This window comes from Curcuma longa, chromosome 11 (assembly GCF_044706935.1).
Source record: "Curcuma longa cultivar G26 ecotype Majalengka, Jawa Barat chromosome 11, ITB_CL_G26_1.1, whole genome shotgun sequence".
Taxonomy (NCBI): Eukaryota; Viridiplantae; Streptophyta; class Magnoliopsida; order Zingiberales; family Zingiberaceae; genus Curcuma; species Curcuma longa.
In genome coordinates this window covers 2,966,968-2,984,557 of record NC_133871.1, presented here as the reverse complement: position 1 = coordinate 2,984,557, position 17,590 = coordinate 2,966,968, and the positions used below count along the sequence as shown (strand labels likewise).

General features: G+C 36.1%; 3 protein-coding genes across 5 annotated transcripts; 1 reads left to right on the top strand and 2 right to left on the bottom strand.

Moving 5' to 3' along the window:
* The first annotated feature begins 585 nt into the window (after positions 1-585).
* Positions 586-2,733, top strand: LOC141838217 (zingipain-1-like). Its single transcript, XM_074725627.1, has 4 exons — positions 586-1,102; positions 1,423-1,655; positions 1,751-1,891; positions 2,194-2,733. The coding sequence occupies exons 1-4, from the start codon at positions 622-624 to the stop codon at positions 2,488-2,490; spliced, it is 1,152 nt and encodes a 383-aa protein (XP_074581728.1). The 5' UTR covers positions 586-621; the 3' UTR covers positions 2,491-2,733.
* An 857-nt stretch (positions 2,734-3,590) lies between these two features.
* LOC141838788 (uncharacterized) lies at positions 3,591-5,339 on the bottom strand. Its single transcript, XM_074726368.1, has 3 exons — positions 5,266-5,339; positions 4,340-4,606; positions 3,591-3,889 (listed from the first exon to the last, which is right to left on the bottom strand). The coding sequence occupies exons 1-3, from the start codon at positions 5,293-5,295 to the stop codon at positions 3,731-3,733; spliced, it is 456 nt and encodes a 151-aa protein (XP_074582469.1). The 5' UTR covers positions 5,296-5,339; the 3' UTR covers positions 3,591-3,730.
* On the bottom strand, positions 5,304-17,104 carry LOC141838787 (DNA repair protein REV1). Of its 3 annotated transcripts, XM_074726364.1 has the most exons (25): positions 16,892-17,104; positions 16,660-16,825; positions 16,395-16,510; positions 16,237-16,313; positions 15,081-15,344; positions 14,907-14,965; positions 13,575-13,718; positions 13,286-13,418; positions 13,110-13,198; positions 12,960-13,010; positions 12,219-12,419; positions 11,901-12,020; positions 10,990-11,082; positions 10,776-10,835; positions 10,593-10,679; positions 10,417-10,500; positions 10,248-10,320; positions 9,796-9,864; positions 9,319-9,414; positions 8,713-9,137; positions 7,976-8,065; positions 7,362-7,879; positions 7,090-7,150; positions 5,877-6,201; positions 5,304-5,401 (listed from the first exon to the last, which is right to left on the bottom strand). In XM_074726364.1, the coding sequence occupies exons 1-24, from the start codon at positions 17,047-17,049 to the stop codon at positions 6,136-6,138; spliced, it is 3,300 nt and encodes a 1,099-aa protein (XP_074582465.1). In that variant the 5' UTR covers positions 17,050-17,104; the 3' UTR covers positions 5,304-5,401; positions 5,877-6,135. The 3 variants fall into 3 exon arrangements, with proteins under 3 accessions (XP_074582465.1, XP_074582467.1, XP_074582468.1); XM_074726366.1 differs by lacking the exons at positions 16,237-16,313; positions 16,395-16,510; positions 16,660-16,825; positions 16,892-17,104 and having other exon boundaries at positions 14,907-14,978; positions 15,081-15,195; XM_074726367.1 differs by lacking the exons at positions 16,237-16,313; positions 16,395-16,510; positions 16,660-16,825; positions 16,892-17,104 and having other exon boundaries at positions 13,575-13,710; positions 15,081-15,195.
* Between the last annotated feature and the right edge of the window lie 486 nt (positions 17,105-17,590).

Genomic DNA, 17,590 nt, shown 5'->3' with positions numbered 1-17,590 from the left:
GCCAAGTCATCTCATATGCATCCTGATCTATTTTGCCACCTCTAGGTAGCGATTGGCATAATTAACTCATTGTAGCCATTCCATCTAGCTCGCTCTAAATAACAAAGAAGATAAAGAAGTTGAAGGAGAGGAAATATTTATACAGATCGAGGGAAAGATTAATTATGATAGATCGGATAAAGATAATTATAAATAAAAATTGTTTTCTTTGTGTAGAAAAAGAAATATTCATGGCCTCAATCATGACTAGTTTGTCTATATATGAGAATTATATATATATATAGTTTGATATCTATCTATCTAATAATGCAGCTGCTAGCTCCAAGTTACGTACATGAGATCATTTTCTTCACGTTTAACAATACATGAAAGTCCCTTTCACTAAGTTTTAGGTGAACTCATTTAATTCATCAATTATCACATAAAAAAACAAATTGCACATCTAGATATAATAATTAAATATATATTATTAATAATAAATAATATTTTCAAAAATAAATAAATAAATTTTAAACCGGCCACCTTCCACAATGCTCACTATCCGCTCTTCTATATAAAGGAAGCTTTACCATCGCCAAGAGAGCATCAAGCTTCTCTTTAATTTCTCTTCTCTTTCTGTTCATGGCTTCCCCCGTCGCCGTTGCCCTCCTCCTCTTCTTTTCCTCCGCCCTCGCTGCCGTCTCCGCCGTCCCCTATCAGGACGTCCTGACCCTCTCCAAGCAAGGCGGGGCCGTCCCCGTCCGCAGCGACGAGGAGGTGAGAATGCTCTACCTGGGCTGGAGGGTCATGCATCGCCCCGCCGAAAACGACCAAGACCTGGACGAATACCGGCTCGAGGTCTTCAAAGATAACCTCCGGTTCGTGGACGAGCACAATGCAGCGGCCGATCGCGGGGAGCACGCTTACCGCCTGGGGATGAACCAGTTCGCCGACCTCACCAACGAGGAGTACCGGGCCAGGTTTCTCGTGGACTTCTCCACGATATCCAACTCCGAGAAGATCAGCAGCCGGTATCGGATGAGAGAAGGGGATGATCTGCCCGGTTCTATAGATTGGAGGGAGAAGGGCGCCGTCGTCGCCGTAAAGAATCAGGGCGGGTGTGGTGAGCTGTTTCTTCTTTTGTGGACTTCAGATTTTTGTATATTTATTTATTTATTTATTTTTGTGTGTGTGATCAGTGATAGTAAAGTAGTTAGATATCTTGCTTTTGTTTGAAAAACGTTTTTCCAGTTCCCTTTTTCTTAACCTCTCGTTCGACTTTTGACAAAAGAGGCGCTAGCTAACTGGTATATATATATGGCGATCTGCTTCTACCCCTCTTTAGCCCCTAAGTAGAACATGTTTAGCCCCTTGTTTGTTTCGATGATCTCAACAGGTATATATATGCTAATTATATATATATGCCTTCGATGGTGTCTATAGGAAGTTGTTGGGCGTTCGCTGCAATTGCTGCCGTCGAAGGTATTAACCAAATCGTCACCGGCAATCTGATTTCGCTGTCAGAGCAGCAATTAGTGGACTGCAGTACCAAAAACCGCGGCTGCAAAGGTGGATGGCGAGATGTTGCGTTGAAGTACATCATTGACAATGGCGGCGTCACCAGTGAGGAGCAGTACCCGTACACAGGTCGAAATGGGACTTGCAATACCACCAAGGTGATCTGATATATTGATTAACCATTTGCAACTAGAGACTAGCTCTGTATGTTTAGATTGTGGATGGCTTTATTAATCTTGTTTTTCTCGCGCAGGAAAATGCTCATGTTGTGTCAATTGATTCGTACGAAAAAGTTCCTTCCAACAATGAGAAGTCTCTCCAAAAGGCCGTCGCAAATCAACCAGTCAGTGTTGGTATCAATTCCTCTGGAAGAGATTTCCAACTTTATCGTTCGGTAAGAAAGATTCATCCAGATGATTAAATTTTGGTAATTGCATCGGTTTGAATCATCCAATCTTGTATTTTCCTCACAAAAGTTTATTTATGACATCATCTTTAATTTGATCATGAGTATTTCCACATATTTTTGTTCATTTAATTAAGAAATGCATCCAGCCACTTTGATGTTTTGCTAAGCTATATATGCAGGTTATTCCTCCATACTCTGCAAGTGCTGCAGACATTTAGATGCCATAACACAAAACATGTTGCTCTTCCCACATGCTTTCATAATATATATATATATAATTTTTGCAGGGAATATTCACGGGAAGCTGTAACACTTCATTAAATCATGGTGTGACAGTAGTAGGCTACGGTACTGAAAATGGCAAGGACTACTGGATTGTGAAGAACTCATGGGGTAAAAAGTGGGGAGAGTCTGGCTACATTCGAATGGAACGTAACATAGCAAGCTCTTCTGGGAAATGTGGTATTGCAATCCGTTGTTTTTACCCCGTAAAAAAAAGGGCCAGCCTGCGCAACAACCCTGCTGCCTCTGCCTCTTCTTCCTATGTGCCTTCCCTCGTGGAGCCTCTTACCGTTTACATCTAAGGGCCGGGGGTCTCAAGAGCAGTGCATGATGAGACTATATATAATTAAGTAGCAACTCGCTATATATGATATATGTATTATCGAATAAGATCTTGCACGTCTATTCTATAAGCTCCGAGATCATGTACTATGGCTAGATCTTGGATTTGGTTGAATGATAATAATACTAGATCCCTTGTGATGTAAATTATATATTTATGTGGATCGAATGTCTCATTAGTCAAGTATCCCCTTCACGTTATATGACAACCATTGTTTCTCGGCGATCTATTCAACACATCATTAAGTTATCATACTTTGCCATACAATTGACACTGTCGTTACTTGGTAATGTGAGTTATTTGTGAGCTCCTTTTATATATATATATATATATACACATCATTGTAATTATAATATCAACTTGGCAGAAAATTTTCATAAGATATAGTCTCAAAAAAAATGAGAAAGAAGATCAAACAAATTGCCTACATATAATTATGATGACCTTTTCAGTAGCTGCATACACGCTCATGGTGGGCTTGGGGTCCATGAGGTTGACTACCAAAAAGACATAATCAAGTGGAATAAAGAAAATATTTTAACTTATATATTCATCATCTCTTATAATTCATCATGTCTTATAAAACATTTAATGAAAAAAATAAGGAAAAATATTTTTCTTTCTAAATTAGATAAAAAATTCACTTTTATGTGGCAATGAAAATTAAAATGATACAAATATTTCTTTAAACAAAATTTATTTTTGTTCATTTTTAATAATAAAAAATTCTCTTTTTTCATCCAAGAAAAAAAAAACATACACAATCCTAAGAACGTTTTACTTTGTCTTGGAAATGACAAGAATGGAAAGAACACAAGCATGCAACTAAAGTGAAAGGAAGTCAATAAAAATGGCCCACGCTTTTATCAGTTGATGGCCATGCATGTTTCTTCAAGTAAATATATTATTCTCTAGTTTCTTACTTTTTTGTCCTAAAATATTATATCATATAAATGCTAATTCCTTAAATATTATATCGTATAAATTTTAATTCCTTAATATTATATCATGTATTTAGATCATCACATCAATATTAAAGTTCACTTGGTCTAGAAGATCCAACTCGATAATCCGATATATCTAGAGTTGATTCCACCGGATTACAGTTTAAAGGGAGAAAACATAGACAAGTCATATCCCTAAACGAATAAACGAAAACCAGTTAAACAAATACAAATAAACCCCAAAAAATTGATAACTTACAATTTTACTTCGGTCTTGCGTAAGTTAAACTCTGGTTGCAATGGAAAAAGCTCTAAAGTTTGATCGTCATGATCATCATATTCATCTCTAACCACCTTCAACTCTAATAAGCAATTCCACCTCTTATTACACTTGCATTTGTATCTACTTGTATCCTTGACAAACATAGAACAGAATAAATTATCATTATTTTCTGGAGCATGCACAAAATTAAGATAAAAGTGAAATCTTCCATCTTGTCAACCAAAAATTTAATTAAGAATATTACATTAAGAGACCATTTAAGTATACACTTAAATAGAAAGTATATTGGTTGGTAATATATGAAACACTACTTAATTATAATCTCATGTAACACTGTTGATATATATGACACATAGCATTTTACATATGAGTGGTGATACAATGTATGTTTTCATGGTAAGTATCATTTCTCTTTACATATTGCAAGTATGTTGGTTTGTAATGGATGAAACAATAATGAATATCATGAAATTATATTGGATACTTTAACCATTTCAAAGAAAATATAAAGTAAGTTTTTTTCTTTTTTTCGTTGTATTTCCAAAAAATGAGAATTCAATAGTTAAATTAATTCTTCTTACCCTGAGATTGAGATTGGAGAGATCAGCATCAGTATCACCATCCTGTTGATAACTGCGTTTCTTGTTCAGCTTCTGCCTCTGCCTCTCTCTCGCCTTGTGGTTCTGGAACCAGTAGAAGACGTTCTTACCCTCAATCCTCCCGTACTTGCTCAGCTCCACCGTCACCTCCTCGATCTCCGATGGACTTGGACTCCGCATCCCACTGTCGAACAAGGTCTGCAAGATCTTCATCTGCTCAGCCGTTGGAGTCCATCTTCTTGTCATCGACTGCACACAAATATTTCCAGAAGGGATGACGTCTAATGATCAGGAGAACACACACACACACAACACACACACAGGTGATGAATTACTAGCATTGAGTCATATAGGTTTATGGTGGTGCAGTTTTTGGGATTCTGAGGTGTCTGGAGAGGAATGACAGCAGCGGCGGAGGTGGGCAGTGGAGATGAGAGGGAGGTGGAAGGGGAAGGGAGTTGGTCTAGTAACAATTGATGAAGCTTCATGGGGATGAGGATGATGTAAATGAGAGGAATAAGTTGCATAGTGGTGTTATATGTTTATATAGTAAGAAATGATGTGATGACACGAGAAAACAAACATGAATAATGCAACAAAACGGACCTTTTGCAATAATGATAATTAATTAAATATCTTATTCAAAATGTTCTTAGAGTTATATAGATCGTCCTAAATATGTAATTAAAAAAGTATGACACTAAATAGATGGAGTAATGCACTAGTTGACTAGGTGTATGAATTGGAGTAACGGAAGGGAGGCATGCATTTTGCATGAGAGAAAAGTGAAGACCAAATGATGAGCAGGTGTTTGACTTTGGAGGAGAAGGGAAGGGAAGAGAAAAAGAGGAAAATAGAGAGAAGGGAAAAAAAAAAGTAGTGTTTATTGGTATGGAGTGTTGGCTTACAATAATTAAAGAGTAGTTGCAGGAAAACATACTCCACTCCCAATGCTGGCACGTCAAATCCTGGTCGGGCTTCTTTCATCATTCATGCTCATGCTTTGGAGTGATGGCAGATGGGATTCATGGAGGTGATCAAATCCTGCAATCCCCATAAAGAGTAATAGAAAAAGTCAAAAGACAGTTGAAGATATAAGAATTAACAAATAGATAAATGTTATTTTGCAGAACTACTATACCGCCTAAAAAGAATACAACTGCATTCACATTTGAGGGTCAACTACAAAAAATATATATATAAACTTGAACCTGTTTATTTCACTGGTTTGGTAGATAATATTGTGCCTCATTACTAAGTTTATTTTAATCATTAGACAACTTGCACAATGACATTTTACATAAAAACATAAGGATCGATGCGAGAAAATTCATTATATCACATTGATTCAGTAGATAGCTAAACGTACTAAAATAAACTTAGGTAATATCAATACATTTAATGTGTACATCGATTGAATACGGCACAGCTTTCATACAAAATAATGCTGATCAAGCTAATTACTAAAACAATTTCATAGCAATAAATAAGTATTTTAAATCAATGGATGAGAGAGGACCTGATTTAGAATTGTCAGAAGGGGACCATCTCTGTGAATTTTCTATGATTTGGGACTGTAATTGGGGTATTTGGCCATAACAGAATGCCAAATGTGTTAATCTCAAGTATGAATATATATAAAACAAAATACACACACATATATACTTAGATATACAACCACCAGTTACATTTGTGTCCTCTATGTACAAGATCAAAATTCCATTATCGAACGAGTTTAAAAGCAAGAATGCTCGTAGCACAGATTGGCAAAGATGCTTTCATTCGTCCATGGTTTGTATAACTGACAACCGCAATTTCCCTCCGTAATTCTCATTCACCAAAGCCTGAAAGATGGGGAGATGTCAAACTATATCATATAGTAAGCCGATGAATTTGAATTTGAACTCCAGAGCAGGGTGCCAACATTCATTTCAAAGATGCTTGAAAGAATAAGAAACAACTCATGAATACAATTACACACGCGCACACACAAAGAAAATCCATAATATTGAATTGCAGAGTAATAGTAGAACCTAGAATGTGCAAATCAGTATTGACAAAAATAAATAAATGCAGCAGTTAATCGATCATGATGAGGATCTATGAGTTGTTGGCAATCAACAAACTGAGTGTAGATGTATATTGAATGAAGTATCAGGTAAAAGGAAAACTAGTGTATAGAAATAGAAAAGTTTCAAGTATGATCCACAGTCCCCCGATACTGGAGCAATTCAGCTCCATTTCAGCTTATCAGAATCTCTACTATCACGAATCTGATTCTCATAAATCTTACAACAGGTGATATGTCATACTTATTCTTGAAAGCCATTGTTAACCTTCAATGTGTGCCCTAGAAGTTTATCGGAATAATCATTTTGAAGGTAAAAAAACTCATCACGGGTATCACCTTGACCTCAATAATCAGAGTATTTTGTATGAAAGTTCCCAAAGTTATATCTTGCAACAGAAACCTTTTAAAATGTCAATATTTAGACATCAATGAAGCAATGAATGATCAATAGTCGCCCATGTAATAGAATAATTTACAGATAGCCCGAACAATAGGCCATCTACAAAACATCTATAGTAAAAAAACATGTTTTCCATTTTTCCAAATGCCTATAAGAACAGAGAGCCAAAACATTTCAGGCAATACTTTAATGCTCCCCAAGCAAACACAATAACATCAAGAAAGTTAATATGAAAAGAACATCAAAGTTCCACGCTCTTACCTGGAAAAGAGGAAGTGCACTGTTGTATACTTGCAAAAAAAATTTTGATGATGGTGAGATCCTGAAAATACAAAGACATAACAAGTCAATATACCATACTGAATTGAAATTGAAATAAAAACAATTAGTAAACAAGAAAAGGAGGATGAGATGGGAATTAACTACATTTCTTTTGTCCAAAGACAAGAATATGTTCCATAAATAAACAGGAACAAAATTGTAAAAGTTCAGATGTAAACTAGACATAAGAAGTCCAAGTTGAATGAGCATACCGCTTTAGAAAACAAAAGCAATTGTAAAGCTCCTCAATATCAGACCCAATTTTTAGAACAATATACTGTGCAAGAAGCTCATGTAACCAACAGATTGCTTCAGCATATACTTCATTGCTTAATTCACAAACTGGCAGCAGCAACGGAGCTACAGACTGCAAACTAGACGAAAGACGAATATCCTTGCTGGATTTGGCATGCCTAGAAATAACATTCAGAAGAATGTTCTTGCTTGTATTAAATTTCTCCACCCACCATGGTGGATCACCCGACCAAAGATAGGTTTTCAAGTGAGGATCCGGAAATTGTACACAGCTTGGAAAGTCGATGCAAGTATGGGAATCCTTAGAGACCTTTAATTCTCTGTGAAGTGGAAGTAGGCCATGTACATCAGCTTTCACATCTTCAGGCAACTGTTCAAGATCTGTAGCATCTGCCTGGCTTAGAGATGCAGGCATTAAATCAAACAGTTTAGGCTCTATCATTACTTGATCTACATAACTGATATTCTCCACATTCTTTGAGGAAAAAAAAATACAAATGAGGTGAGAGAAATGTCAGAAGGTCCACAAGCAGAGGGAATACAAGTAACATTTAAGCAAGAAGTTATTCACCTTCGGATTTTCAGGTATGGAGACATTGACTCGTACTTTCTCACTGGGGTTGTCATTTCTGGAAGGGTCAACTAGCTCTTGATTACAAGGCTGGTGAAATTATAACAATGAAAATCAAAGGGGTAATCAGACTTCCGTTTGTTAAATTTCTATTAGAAAGTTTATTTTCTTGATAAATCTAAAGATTCAACCATTGTTTCATTCAAGAGAGATTACATGCACACACAAAACTACAGGGCTCTAGCACCCCATTATAATGCTACAGCCAATGGCAGGCTAAAGGTTTACTCTGATGAATATGCACATGTGCTACACATATATTAAAAGTTATGCAGTTTGCAAGCTAAGTTTTTGAGCTCCAGCATGACTAGCCATTGATGAACTTTAGATAATTAATAATTTGTAATTATCGTTCTCACTGATCTAACTCGTTCTGATTAATTTATATTGATTCCTATATTTATATGTGTAAAATAAATTGGTATGTTACTGGTGTGGGATCTTAAATTCCACATCGGATCAATATCAGATCAACCCAAGCATGAACTGGAGACTTGAATATCTTCAATTCAACGACAAAATAAATGTAAACTTGTCAAAAACAATCCTAAAATGACCAACAGAAATAAGCACCTAAAGATAGATAATAAAATCGAAAGCAAAGACAAAATGAACCTTCAGCTAATCATCTGGAAACAACAAAAGCATGTACAACACTGACTAAAAAAAAAATGCACCTCACAGATAGGCATTTTCCCTTTGTCTTTTGAATCTAGACCCAGTTTCACAGAATCAATATGCCCATCAGAAATGCCTGCGTCAGCACTGTTAGTGCTTGCATCCATCAAGGATACAGTAGAGGAGCATACATGGGTCAAGCAATTGTTCCCTTCGCTCTTCCTGATAAGATCAGATAACTCCCCCTTGTAAAGAACATCCATTTCTAATATAATTTCAGTAGGGAGATTCTTAACCACATCTATATCAAGATCTTGTAAAGGAGGCAATGCTGACGATCTAATTGGTCTGACACAATCAGCATCCTTAATCAAAGAGCAATTAGATCCTGCATCTTGAAAGAGTAGAGTAGGCTTGTCCTGATCTAGCAGATGTGAACTGTCTAAATCTCCCGATTCTGATGCCCCACAAGAAAAAGGAAATTCTGCAATGATAGTTGGGACATAAGAGATCACATCTAACAGATGTATACATAATTCCTAAACGGAAGGAAAGCTTTAATCCCATTATCACAGATACCTTTGTGAATAAGGGATCACATCTAGTAGATGGATATGCAATGTCAGGAAAAAAAGTTTCCAAACCCCATAAATCATAAGCTTTACCTCCATTATCACATTGTCTGTTAGACTGACTAATTTGTCTGCATTTGCTTCTCGTTGCATGCATAGAACTGAGCCATACTGCTATATTCTCTCGACCTTTAGAATTTATCAAAAAGCAGAAACAGACATTAACATTGGTCTCAAACAAAATATGTAGCAAAATCGAACCCAAAAGATCCTTGTGTTGTACAATTCCAAAATAACCAGAAATGTGAAATGTGGGAATTCCCACAGCATGAAAACAAAAATCAAGTGTAAAAGAACTTGTGAGAAACTAAAATGAAAGGACTTAACTCCTAGGAAATCTTGGATTAGCTCTTAGGAATAAGAAATCTTGGAAGCCAATGATAAATAATTTAAAGAATGCATTGAGGTACTTCATACAATTCCATTCTCAACATCATTATCTACATTATCAGGGTCGAGTCTCCATCACTACCATGTGTGAAGAATTGTCGAGCAAATTTCCTAACATACCTTTCCTAGTAATTTTTGCACTCTCAAGCTTTGTTAAATGCAAGCCAATGCCTCGAACTTCCCTGACATCTATAAGAAGACAATCATAATCACATGATTTGCAAGAAGCGCATTATAATTCAAGAAAATATATAATTCTTCAGCACTCCAATAACCACAAATGCATTCACAATTAAATCAGGTCATAATTAAAGATGTATTATTCAGTCCTGAAAGATGAGATGTACTAAATCACAAACAGTTCATACATCTGCACTACCTGAAGACTTGTTAGTTGTTCCTACACCTAGGTAATACCTTGACTTAGATTAAGTGTCATGGAGAGACTTCTTAGCCTTGACTACTTTGCTTAAAAAGCAAACGAGCCAAAGCTCATCATGCTCCTGATGGGAACTTATAGTCTAAAAGTAGCTATATATGAAGACATGGATCTGATCTAAACTAAGACCTACCAATGTGAAAAGAAGAAAAAATTTTCTTGACAATTCTCAGAAGGGCAGCTTCATTATCTATGGCAATAGGTACCTGCAAAAACCAACAAAATTAGTTACACATGATGATGCATTTGCAGAAAATATGAAGAAAAAAAAGCAATTAAAACTTCTCAAATTTAATAAATACCGTAATGGACCTGCTCCTATTGTCACAGTCCCCACAGCCCATGAACTTTATCGGCTCAGTTGCTCCTTCCTTTCTTTTTTTCACCTGAAAGATGCATTAAGGACATCTATGCATAGCACTTCAAAATGACAGATATAAAAGCTTTGCATTCTGAATAGCCTGTAGATGTATAATACCTTCAATGTAACAGTACGACCTTGTACTCCACATCCCTGAAGCCGTAACCAGACCTCCTTGCAGAGATTGATGAGGAAATGATTACACTGAAATTCAACAAAGATACAACACCATAAACATGATGTCATTCCTACACCATAAAGACAACAAAATTTACATAACAATTCCAGCTCAAAACCCACATCTGTCATGTCATTGAACCTAATTCCCCAATTAACTTCAGCACCAATAGATTTTGCTTCCTGCAGAAAAATTCAAAGTTACTAATCTTCCAACACGCCATCAAGATAATGGAATTCAATAACTTAATTAGAATCATCTATCCATATATTAGTTTTTCCTATATATTTGATTTTTTTTCTAATTGAACAGGAGTATTCAACAATGCTCTCAAACCTGAACTTCTCCAACATTTTGATTATCAATTCCGCGACAATAATTCCACAGCATGTCACCAATTTTTACACCAAAGTCCTTCTGCAGAGCTTCCTATAGACGTAAATCAAACAAGTAGTTTTTATTTGATAATTAACAGCCTTCTGAAAAAAGTAGGGAAAACAAGGTGCTAGTAAAGAGTAGTAATATTGCATACTTGTGTTACACTGGGAAATAATTACATATCAGAAGCAAGAAACTATACAACAAAAACCATGACATCCAATCAGGATTTGCTGCATGAGTTGATGCAGCCAATGACTGTAGATTCTGTTAATAATACCCACATCATTTATATTTTGTTGTGAAATCATAAGTTGTTCGTCTTGTTTAGAACAACCTCACCCGCTGGTTGGCAACCTCAGTGAGGAGTGACAGGTGTTGGATGTAACACACTACTTGAATAAAGTCACGCTCGTGTTTGGAGCGATGTGCGGTACCATCTTCTCCAATAGTTTTGTGTCTGTTGAGGTCTGACTTTGAGGTCATCTCTAAACAAGAATCATGAATGATAATGAAATTCATAAATTATAATTTAGGTCCTAGGAATGTAATATGATAGAAGTTTAAGGTGGACAGAAAAGATAGAAGAGAAGTGAATTATTTATAAGGCAATAGTTATGAGAATAAAGAAAAGAATAAAATTTAATAATTGAATAATAAAGATTTCATGACCTAAAAGCTAGAACTTGGTTGCTGGAGAAATGTTTAACCTTTCTGCTTCATTGGAACAAATAATGTAGCGTATGCAAAGAATGAAGTTGTAAAACTGCATAAGAAATCTTATCAACAGTGAAGATTAGATAATTAAATAAAGTAACGAACCTCTGAACAATATAAGCAAATTAACATTAAATAATAATGGAAAAAACCTTTTGAGTCATGCGCATTTGACCACAGGTTTGAATTTGCCTCTTCTTAAGCTTCTCAAGTGTTGCATACCCAATGCCAGGAAGTTCCATGACAGGAAGATCATTTAAGTAGTCTTCTACCTACCAATCCCACAATACAATAGTACTCAAAGATGGATAGATTTGGTATAAATTAAAAAAAAAAATAATGATATCAAGGTAATACAACAAACTTTTTAGAATAAAGTCCACTCAAAAGAATTTTTGGGTATAATGACATTCGCATACGAACTAAATGTGAAATACTTTAATAACCAATGCATCAATGTGAAGTTCCACCTTTTCAGATGGAAGGAATCGCTGGCCATTAGGTTTAGCAGACCTAGTAGCCAAACGAGCAAGGAGCAAATTCTCAGCAATTCCTGCACTGGCTGTACAATGCGTAGTCTCTGCAATTTCCTTCCTAATGACCAATGCTATGTCTTCAGGATCAACATCACATTCTGTCACATCTAAAAATGCTTCATCACAGCTTAATGCCTGCACATTCATCCAATGTTTGATTAGGACAAACAAAACAAGTAGATGGATAAATAGAAAGATGCACTTAAATTCATAATAAAGGGCAGTCCGGTGCACAAAGCTCCCACTAGTGCAGGGTCCCGGGGAAAGGTCAGACCACATGAAGTCTATTGTACGTTGTTTCCACAACTCGAACCCGTAACCTCAAAGTCACATAGCAACAAGTTTACCGTTACATCAAGGCTCCCCTTCACTTAAATTCATAATAGTAAAAAAAAAAATGCATCATGTGAGGTGAAACAATTAATGCAAAAAAAAAAAAAAAAACAACAACATTTGCAACCCAATCTGACTATCCTCTCAAGTTGATGAATAAAGTACTGATTACCAAGCCTGCATATATTGAATGTATGTATATGTACCTTTATATAGTACATTTTACCAATTCTCTTGCATACGAGTAGTCAAGTATTATAGGAGATGATTTTTAGACTCAAAAGTAATTTATAATTTTAAAATTTATACACATGTTAAGTAGCACATAGTAGCAATATGTACCTGAACTTTGCTGCAATGTTTATGTAGTATGTTGTAGAATTGCTCAGCCACCTGCAGGATGCTTAGCAAGATGAGCATCTAAACAAATGAAAAGATTTAAAACTTTTCACTGAATATGGTAGCAGAATCATACAATCAAGTGTATATTACCTCTTGATAAGCCTCAAAGTCATAAGGTAAGATAACAAGATTAGGGCAGCAAGCTTTGGCATCTCTGACAAACATCCCAGCCTTAACACCTGAAAGGAAGGTATGCATAAAAGGTGAATTATGTTTATCATCATCAAGCATAGGAATGCTAAAAGGTGTATGCACTCAAACTGCACCAAAATTTCTTGCCACATAATTGGCAGATGATATTTCAGCAGTTCCTCTGGGGTTGTCAGAGTGGCACACTGCTACAGGCTTATGAACCAAATCTGGGAAGTTTCTTATAATCACCGAAACGAAAAAGCAGTCCTTAGAAGGAACACAAGGCTTTTAGTACACAAGAAAACATATGGACAACGATTAGAAAATTAACACCAAATGTAGATGAAACAGTCAGAGCAAGCACTACAAAAAATACACAACATCATGACAAAGATATCTCTAGAATAGAAAAAAATAATTTACCATATCGATGTGTATGATTGCAATTTTCTTTTTGGTTGAATGACACTTCAAATTCTCATTGCTGCTTTTAACTCCAGCAAGCAATTTAGAGAATCGCTGTCGGTATCTATTTCTCCATGTCCCAATAAAATGCAGTCTGGAACTCTAAATACAAAATAGTTAGGTCCAAACCAAATATTCAGAACACACTCTCTTAACGAATGAAACTATAGAGGTCCACTCCCCATAGAATATAAATGTTAGAATTCTTGTGAAATAGAGGGGAAAATTGAACTGTATACAAATACAAAAATCTCAACAACTTCTAGCCAAATGGCAGTGCAGAATTAGAACAACAGAAAGAAATAAAGAACTTTCAGGAACCAAATAAGAGATTCAGAGACCCATTTCTCAGTGGCTAATATATATAGGTCATACCACACTAATGACAAACATAGATGCTTTTTGTTTTCCCTAATTCCATTTCCTATTCTATTTCAGCTGTTCTCCATTTTTCTCAGTAAAACAAGATTATTGTTTTGTATTCTCTATTAAGTCTTGAAGGTAAATTATAAATAACTACATCTATACTATCTTTAATGAAAAGGATCTCTTTTTTTTTTTTGTTATACGAAGGTGCATCTTGCATAATACATTAAATTCCACTGGCTTCTGATCTTCAGTAACTCTCACTATCACTTTTCATCCTGATTCTGATGTCCAAATAATAATTTCTCATCCTCTCTTTATAACTGAGAGATATGAACTGCAAAATGCTACTTAATGATTATGTTAATATCAGTCACCATCACTATGATATCTTTGTCTATGGTTTAGTTTGTTGCAGTTTCCACTTCCAAGTTCCGAATCAGCTATGCAAGCCATGTAGGGTAACATCCAACCAAATTAGTTTAGGTCACACTCACTAGAACTTGAAACTTTATATGAATGGCTTGGCTATAGCAACACACAAGGACAACAATGAATGGCGGAGAGCAACTAACTAAAGATTTTAAGTAGAACCAAAATATCTTAATGTAACTGAAAATAGTTTAAAATATCTGAATATTACTAATGATATAATCTTGCATAGAGTTCAATTGCAGGATAACATTCATATAACTGACCCAAATAATGATTCTCATGGTTTGTTGTTGTAAATTACATAAATTCCTAGTTAATTGCAAAAATAAACTGACATATTCAACAATCAGTCAACTACTGAAATATAAGATAAACAAAAGGCAATTAGATTTAAGTCAAAGATATTAAACATTGGGTAACAAATATTTCCAAAAAGCTTTACAGATATCAACAAGTAAATTTACTTGCAAAGCAAGTTAATCAAGCCACCTTGAAGTAGTTCTCCACAAAATTTGGATCTGTAAGAGTTGAATGTACCATATTGGAAGCTGTGAATTCATGCTTAAAGAATGGTTAGAGTTAAATTACTTAAATACTAGCATTAACAACAATGAGCATTTGTGGAACCAAATGCAACTAAAATGCCAAAGTAGTCTTACACACCAGAGGGTTCTTGATTTGCATCTCTTGTTTGAGAAAATTCTTCACTTTTCAAGTATGCCACATCACCAACTGGAATAGTTATCCCTCCACATTCAGATGTTTGGCCCTCAGTTGGTACCACCGAGTGATTCTGACCCAACTTAATTTCCTCATCATGATTTATAGAACCTTTAGCATCACTGCAGGTTGAAATGCTCTGGTGATGAAAGTAAGTTGAGAGTTTCTGTTGTTTGCATGCACCATGTACAAGCTGATATGGAGACCCTTAAGGAAAACAAAACACAAAATAAGCTTGCCTTGTCACATAGGATAAGTAGATGTGCGGTTAATATATAAAGGTAATACTAATATCTAATAAGTATAAATTTCATCTGCATCACCTGAAACAATATGCAACATGTCATTTTGTTACTCTGTTTACATAAAAAGCAATGCAATTGCCACATTTTTCAGTGTAGAAACTCCCAATGAAAACTCCCAACTTCACACATTTCACCATTCAAAAGAAGACAAAAAATATTGCATATTATATGTCAGCATGTCATTTAATAGAGGAGCTTGAGAATCAATATCACAAAATGAGTGAAAGCACCAGCCACATGTTATCATCCCTGAAGATCCATTCCAGAAGGGAGATGTGATTATTACAGCAATGGCCATTTGTTGTGCACTCAACTCCCATATACTGACCCAACTGGAGCATGCTAAATTACGTATTGATGGAACTTCAACACTTTAGTGCACCCAACGACAAACAGTGGTGTGTCCCAATTCTTTCCAATGGGCTAATGCTTTGTTGTACATAAAAAGGCTACACAGTTTCAAATTTGGCTACTCATCAGTCATCAGGGTACCAAAAATAAAAAGAAGAGAATGTGCTCTGTCTGCATAATCACTTTTACAAATATAATACCAGTGCAATCAACCTATTCTTTTGCTAGCACGTCCCTACAAACATGCAATTGCTTGCCTGCACAAATTCAGACCCGAATATCATCTGTCAAAATTGATGGTATTCCAGTATCATAGGCAACCAATAATTGCCTATAACATGATCTTGTTGCGGTATACTAAGACTTCACATGGGCAAACCTCAAGGAGATATAACAGCTGCAAGCAGATTTAGAAAAGAAGCATGCATCAGCAGAAAGCTCACAACTCAAGAGTCTATTAGCCGCCAGGCTGTGCAGCACCCACTCAGGTCTCACAACAGGTAGCCCATGGCTGAACGCACTAAACCAAAACAACCAACACAAGGAGATCAGTCAGAGAAAAATATAAGTGCAAAATAAATTAGAGCAACAACAATCACACCGAAGGTTTCTCATTTTACTATCGGGTAAATTGCTGCATATGATATGAGTCACTGTATCTCTCGAGAAGTAATTTTCAAATCGCCCACCATGCTTCAGCATGTACCCCCTCAGTTCCTGATCACCAAATTTACCATCTAATTACAAAGGGTCGTTCGAGAATACACAGTGTAAAACCTCATCCATAACCAAACTCATGAACTGAATGGTAAGTGGAGTGCGTTGGCTAAGTTTTCCAGTTAATCATTTTCGACCGAGCTAAGAACCTGACTGGATGGGATGGTAAAACCATCGACGAAAATGGAGACCCCACGAAAGACGCCCTTATCTTCTTCGGAATCGGCTGGAGCGCCATCGGAGTCGAGTGACGAAACGGAGGCGGCATCCGCCCGAAATTGAGCTCGCAGCTTCCGGTTCTTTTCCGCCATGTAACTACAAGAAGGTTCAACATAAGATGAGAATATATTGACGGTTTTGAGGTAGAAACAACCTCGTTACCTTTGGAAGTCGGCGAAGGGGGATTTTCGCTTCGTCGTCGGGCGGAGGGGCTTTAGTGGGGTTCGGTTTCTGCTTCTCTGCAGGGAGCCGCCAGATGCAGCTGTAGAGGCAAAAGAGGAGGCCGAGGAGGAGGGCCGATCTGAGGATTTAGAGGCCATGTCGCCTTCGAGGAGGCGGAGATGGGCGATGGAGTGCCGATCGCCGGAGACGACCTCGTTTTGGGGCGGTCGGTGGTCGAGCGAGTGAAAGCGGTTCCCAAAAATGTCGTGGTTTAAGTCGTACCATTCGGCCCATCGAAACCAATCGAGGGCCTTGCAAATGGGCCGTTTCCGTTCTGAGCCGGTTTCGATGTGGACCGGATAGTAAATATGTAATATAAAGAAAATATTTTTATGCGATTTTCAATCATCAAAACTAATAAAAAGACATGCTTTTTCATAAAAACACGTCGCTTATTTTTATTATCATTTTTTATATAAAAAAATTTAAAACACCTCGTATTCGAAAAAAATACCCTCTAACATGAAACTGCTCCAAATAATCTATATGCTTTATGATTTAAGATTTAAAATTACTACAATTTTAAACAAATTATTCCAATAATATTTAATGAGTTTTATCAGATCAGAATAATTTTAATTAATATTTGAATAATTTTGATCAATATTAAAATAATTTTAATTATAATTACTTAATAAT

Excerpts from the sequence above, each read along its gene's own strand:
- LOC141838217 (XM_074725627.1), top strand. The coding sequence starts at position 622 with ATGGCTTCCCCCGTCGCCGTTGCCCTCCTCCTCTTCTTTTCCTCCGCC. Across the intron at positions 1,103-1,422 it reads AAAGAATCAGGGCGGGTGTG|GAAGTTGTTGGGCGTTCGCT; the intron begins GTGAGCTGTTTC and ends TGGTGTCTATAG. Across the intron at positions 1,892-2,193 it reads ATTTCCAACTTTATCGTTCG|GGAATATTCACGGGAAGCTG; the intron begins GTAAGAAAGATT and ends TAATTTTTGCAG.
- LOC141838788 (XM_074726368.1), bottom strand. The coding sequence starts at position 5,295 with ATGTTTTCCTGCAACTACTCTTTAATTATT. Across the intron at positions 4,607-5,265 it reads GCAACTACTCTTTAATTATT|TCGATGACAAGAAGATGGAC; the intron begins GTAAGCCAACAC and ends ATTTGTGTGCAG. Across the intron at positions 3,890-4,339 it reads TCTCCAATCTCAATCTCAGG|GATACAAGTAGATACAAATG; the intron begins GTAAGAAGAATT and ends ATGTTTGTCAAG.
- LOC141838787 (XM_074726364.1), bottom strand. The coding sequence starts at position 17,049 with ATGGCCTCTAAATCCTCAGATCGGCCCTCCTCCTCGGCCTCCTCTTTT. Across the intron at positions 11,083-11,900 it reads AAATGCGCATGACTCAAAAG|GAAGCTCTGCAGAAGGACTT; the intron begins GTTTTTTCCATT and ends TTACGTCTATAG. Across the intron at positions 9,865-10,247 it reads TTTTTCTTCTTTTCACATTG|ATGTCAGGGAAGTTCGAGGC; the intron begins GTAGGTCTTAGT and ends GTCTTCTTATAG.